This window comes from Alnus glutinosa, chromosome 5 (assembly GCF_958979055.1).
Source record: "Alnus glutinosa chromosome 5, dhAlnGlut1.1, whole genome shotgun sequence".
Classification (NCBI taxonomy): Eukaryota; Viridiplantae; Streptophyta; class Magnoliopsida; order Fagales; family Betulaceae; genus Alnus; species Alnus glutinosa.
This window is the reverse complement of record NC_084890.1, coordinates 22,776,865-22,782,864: the sequence shown is the minus strand read 5'-3', so window position 1 is coordinate 22,782,864 and position 6,000 is coordinate 22,776,865. Positions and strand designations below refer to the sequence as shown.

Below are 6,000 nucleotides of genomic sequence, written 5' to 3'. Positions count from 1 at the left end.
TGCATGCAATACCTATATGGTCAATTATGGGTAATTAATGTAATATTTTCTTAATTTTAAATTTTGCCTCTCTACAATTTTGGAGAGTAGTAAATTCTGAAACCATAATATTGTATATTAAAATTTTGAACTTAATGAAATCTTATATATGGAAATTTTTTGAAATAAAATCTCACAACTTAATGATATAATGGCTCTTAATCTTATAACGCAAAAAAAGTCATTATTTTGGTCACATGAAGATTCACTCCCATGGTATTTTCATTAAAGCACAATAAACTTAATAAAATCATGACAAAACTGTTTTTTTTTTTACTTAAAAAATCGGTTCAATGTTTAAAAATAATTCACGTGTCATAATTATATTTCAACTCTAAGTTGGAACTCGACTTTTATATATATATATATAATATAATAAAGAAGTTTCATGATTATTACGTACCATAAGATTAAGGATAAAGTGAGACCATTTTTTTCCATTAACTCTTATAATAATGAATTCATATATATGTTATTATGTCATACATGCATGTGTTTTTGATTTGGATACTATTACATGTCAAAAAAAAAAAAAAAAAGATTTGGACACTATTCATGATACGCGAAAATCACGACACTTTTAATGCTTGGAAAAGTTTAATTGAGTATTTTTAAACGGTTGTTGGCCGGTCATCACATGCCTAGCTGACTTAATCACCAAGCAATCTTTCCCAGCATAACCTGTTTTCCTGTTTCTTAATAGTACTGCAAAGTTTCAGCTCTATCTTATGGCACGGCGGCTCGATTAATTTTAATTAAGGCCTAAGATATTTATTTTAATTTTTATATTATTTTATTTATTTAAAAATTATTCTTCTCTTTTTTTTTTTTGAGAGCAAAATTATTATTTAAATTTTTAATATTTACTAATCTACTTAATCTTCATGTCGTGACATTGTTGATGGTAGGATGTTATCAATACTCAATAGCAAACAAAAGTTTAAACCACAAATTATTCACACGCAAGTGAAGTAGAAGAAATTATTCTTTAAATCTTATTTTCTTTTCTAAATGTTAAAAAAAAAAAAAAAAAAAACTTTATCTTTCTTATCTCATTTCTCTAGCATTTATTTGAAATAATATTAAAACGATTTATCTTTTCCCTCTCTTTCCCCTATAATTTAATTTAAAAATATGTTTAAATGGTATAAAGAAAGGATAATGGAAGGTAATGGGGAGTGCATTTAAATAGAAAAGTAAAAAGTAATTTAATTCCCTAAATTGAAGAAAAATTTAATGGAAGCTACTGTTAGTACTCTTAAGCGATTGTCTAAGTCATCTAGTAAAAGAGCCAACACCGGTCTATGAGACATTTTTCTTGTTTTCAGGGAAATCATTTTCTAGTGTTTAGCGCATACAAAAAATTACAAATATTTTTTATATTTTCATTCAATCATAGTAACCTATAAAACTTAATTTTTTTCAAGACATAAAAATATTAATATAACATTTTTTTTTAAAAAAAAAAAATTAACCTACAAATTTGAGTTATGACAGTGGTATAGCGAAGGCCCGTCGGTGGTTTAGGAGTGGCTCAGTGGTAGTCTGGGGACGGCTTGGTGGTGATTTGGGGGTGGCTCGGTGATGGTCCGGGATGGATCGATGGTGGATCAGTAATGGTTTGAGAGTGGTTTGGTGGTGGTCCAATGATAGTCCGGGGACAGCTTAGTGGTGTTCTGGTGGTGGTTTGATGATGGCTCGATGGCTCGAGAGTGCCTATTATCTTCGGTTACACCAAACACCAAAAAATATATAAAACATTTTTCAAAAAATATTTTCCGCCAAAACAAAATGGCCTTAGTAAATAACCCTAAACGCCTCAACTCAAAATTTTATTAGCACATATAACAGAAACCAAACAACAACTCAGCAACTACGAAAGTAGACAATGTCTTGCCCCGATGATAGACGGTAACATGGGCATATAGATTTTGAAAAATAAAAACTCAGTCCATAAGCTTTTACTGGTTTAAAAATATTAATGTCTATAGGTTTCAATTTATTTTTTTTTACATTTTTTATAAAATAAATAAATAAATAAATTTCGAAGTTTTTATCGAGTTACATATTATTTATTTTCACGAATGAAGATGCATCGGTAATTAGCAAGCTTCCGATCAGTTGTCTCCAACAAAATGAGGTACAAATTTGGAGGGGCATCACCACAGGCAGGGATGGAGCCAGCTTTTAGGCTTTGGGGGGGCCAAATTGAAAAAAAATAATTTGGGGGGTCAAAACTACAAATTTTTTAAAGAATAGGGGTAAAAATTATATATATATATATATTTTTTTTTTTTTTGAGGGGAGCCCTTTGGCTTGGGGGCAGACGCTTCCAAAAGATGAAAGTGAAATTTGACAACTAATATGGCAATTGAAAATTCCTAATGCGACACAGGTTCATTTTTTTGTATATATGCTGTCCATTTCTTTTGCACAAATTCAACTGCTGATTTAAAAATAAAAAATAACAAGAATAAGAATAATAATACAGATGTACACCATCTAAAAAGAAAAAAAAATAAAAATAAATAAATAAATAAATAAATTCTGTCTTGTAATTTTGGCATAGATTTTGATAGAAAAGTCCCGAGTGTCCCACACGGATAAAAAATGTTTCCGTGTGACGGATGCGTAAGGGTTGGCGCAAGCGTGCTGCACGCGTTGGGAAGTTAACGAGCCCAGAATGTGACTGACTGACTCCCGTCATGCCGAATTGCAAGGGGCGCGAGTCAAGTACGCGTCGGTGTACCAACGTGTTCTGACTGTTGTCAAAACAAAGACAATTTTTATTTCTCATTCTCCATTTCACCCTTATTTTATTGAAATATTTAATAATTCTCATATTTATTTTAAAAAATTGTTATGACTCACATTAATCTAGTAAAATAAGAATATAATTTTATGTGGATGGTTCTACTTGTCATACTATATTTTATTGGATTAACGTGGCCGTGTCCATTTTTCCTACTACGTTACTCTTTATTTTAAAAACTAGAAAAAAAATATAAAATCAGTTCTTTTGGTCGACCAAATTTACAAATCAATCAATGTTGTATCAAATTGAATTCAGAGGTCCTTAAGGTATGCTAAAAAAATTGTTAAGTCCCTGAAGTCGAATTTTGTTAAAACATTTGACGAATTCCATTAGGTGCCACGTTAGCGCCAATCAAATGAAGACGCATATCACTATTAATAAAAAAAAAAAAAAAAAGAGTGGTTGCCAGTTAGATGAAGAGTTTTTTTTTTTTTTTTTATTATTATTATTATTAAGAGTGACATGTGTTGTCATTTAAGAGTGACATGTGTTGTCATTTGATTGGTACTAGCATGACACCTAACAGAATACGTCAAATGTTTTAATAGAATTTGACTCTATAGATTAAATTATTTTTTTGGCATACACAAAGAACTTCTTAATTCACTTTGATACGACATGGATCGATTTATAAATTAGACCAACCACATGAATTGATTTTACATTTTTTTCTAAAAAAAAAAAACTAATACATCAACTCAGTAAAATAGAATGATTTGGCTTAGGTTTTGTAAAAAAAAAAACTCCAGCACTGTAATTTTTTCAACGGTCCAAATTTAATCTCTCTTTTTCATAAAAAAAATATAAATTAATTTACAAGACACTATAATTTCTTTATCCCATCTGATTCCCATGTAAACCAAATCCAAATATAAGTAAGATGGGATATGACAAATATATTCTCTCATTATATATATATATATATATAAATAAAGAAAAAGAAAAATATTACATGCATTCTAAAGTTAACACTTCCTAATTTAACAGTAAAAATCCTATTAAATCCCATCCAAAAGCCACCTAAAAATTTTGCAGTTAAGACTGTCCAAAATCTAATGGTAGGATTTTCATTTCTCTTATACACATATACTATATACTATTACCCACCGGGTCCAAGCCTAACTCACATGTGCAAAAGGTTGGCGCCGAGTCGGTCAGTCCCACCGACCAGTTGACCACCTTTTTAATTTGTGTCAAACTTTTCGAGTCTTTTTGGGGGGTTTGATTTGATCAATTCTTTTTTCTAAACCGAAACCCCACGGTGTCGTATTTTACCATTTCAATTCAACGGGTTTCGGGTTGAATATTCATTATATTCAAAACCCATAACCCTTTTCCAAAATATTTTCAAACTATAATTAATTTATTATTCCCAACTTTTCAAACTTGGACCGCGTCCGTCCTTATAATATCTCTCTCTCTATATATAGATAGCCCGGCCAACTACTAGAATCAATCCTTAACAAAAGAAGCATAACGCAAATTAACAAGTATATACAAAATGATTTCTTCCTGGAGAAAGCGAATAGCTGGCCGCCGTGCTGCTGCTAAGAACGGAGACCTGGAGCTGGAGGAGCTGATGATACCCAGCCACTTTCGATGCCCGATATCTCTAGAGTTGATGAAAGATCCGGTCACGTTGGCGACGGGGATTACGTACGACCGCCAGAGCATTGAGACGTGGATTGACGGCGGGAACCAGACCTGTCCCATTACTAACCAGCAGTTGAGAAATCTCGACCCAATACCGAACCACACGTTGAGGAAGATGGTACAGGATTGGTGCGTTGAGAATCAATCCTACGGCATTGAGAGGATCCCCACGCCGCGGATTCCCACCAGCTCGGCGCAGGTTTCAGAAATTCTCTCCAAGATTACGACGGCAAGTAAACGCGGAGACCAGGCCGGCTGCCGGGAGTTGGCGGCGAAGATCAAGGCGTTGGGGAAGGAGAGCGACCGCAACAAGCGGTGCATTGCGGCAAATAGAGCCGGCAGCGTTCTGTCGGCCGCGTTTGAATCTTTCTCGAGATCCGCGTCGTTCGACACAAACGGTGCCGTGTTGGAGGAAATCTTGTCGGGTTTGACACTGCTTTTCCCGCTCGACGAACAGGCCAAGTCTAATCTTGGGTCGGCTGCTTCGTTGCATTGCATGGTATGGTTTTTGAAGGGCGGAGATTTGTCGGCGAGAAGGAACGCGGTTTTGGCGTTAAAAGAGCTTCTTCTTGAATCAGACGCATTGGCGGAGATTGAAGGAGCTTTAGAAGCACTGGTGAAGCTGATCAAAGAACCCATTTGCCCCACTGCCACAAAAGCTTCATTGATGGTGATATATCACATGGTTAACAGTTCCTCCTCGTACGATCAAAACGAGACAAACAGAGAAAGATTTGCGGACATGGGTTTGGTCTCATTGCTGCTGGAGAAACTTGTGGACAGCGAAAGAAGCGTATGCGAGAAGGCGATGGGCGTTCTTGACGGAATATGCAGCGGAGAAAAAGGTAGAGAAAAGGCCTACAGCCATGCTTTGACAGTGCCGGTTCTAGTCAAGAAGTTGTTGCGCGTATCGGATTTCACAACCGAGTTCTCGGTTTCCATCCTATGGAAGCTCTGGAAGAATGAAAAGAGGGAGCATGAAGTAGGAGGAAGAGTTCTTCTTGTTGAAGCTCTTCAAGTGGGTGCTTTTCAGAAGCTTCTGTTGCTCTTGCAAGTTGGATGTACGGAGAGAACGAGGGAGAAGGCAACGGAGCTGTTGAAAGCGATGAATCTTCACAAGGATCGGTTGGAGTTGGAGTGCATTGATTCCATGGATTTTAAGGATATCAAAAGGCAATTTTAATAACTAATAATTATGGGTGTTAATCATTTTTTCAATGTAATGTATATAATACGATTTTTTTTTAATTTTCAAATTGAAAGAAAAGGGAATGAATTATATGGTCTATATCCAAGTTTTGAAGTTCTCTTGCTTGTGCTTAGTGCTTGTTTTATTTTATTATTATTAATATTTTTGTGAAATTTATGAGATGAAATGGCTTGAAATGTATGCCTAATTTCAGGAGTAGTGAGATTTATGCTTATTTATTATCACATATTGATATGCTTTTGAGCGACAATCCGAGCATAAAATTCTTTTTAGTGAAGCAATC

The 6,000-nt window shown here is 34.5% G+C and overlaps 1 protein-coding gene across 1 annotated transcript; it reads left to right on the top strand.

Moving 5' to 3' along the window:
* Nucleotides 1-4,302: 4,302 nt before the first annotated feature.
* Nucleotides 4,303-5,810, top strand: LOC133869386 (U-box domain-containing protein 21-like). Its single transcript, XM_062306362.1, has one exon. The coding sequence runs from the start codon at nucleotides 4,356-4,358 to the stop codon at nucleotides 5,688-5,690; it is 1,335 nt and encodes a 444-aa protein (XP_062162346.1). The 5' UTR covers nucleotides 4,303-4,355; the 3' UTR covers nucleotides 5,691-5,810.
* The last annotated feature ends 190 nt before the right edge of the window (nucleotides 5,811-6,000 follow it).

Coding starts and splice junctions, on each gene's coding strand:
- LOC133869386 (XM_062306362.1), top strand. CDS start 4,356: ATGATTTCTTCCTGGAGAAAGCGAATAGCTGGCCGCCGTGCTGCTGCT.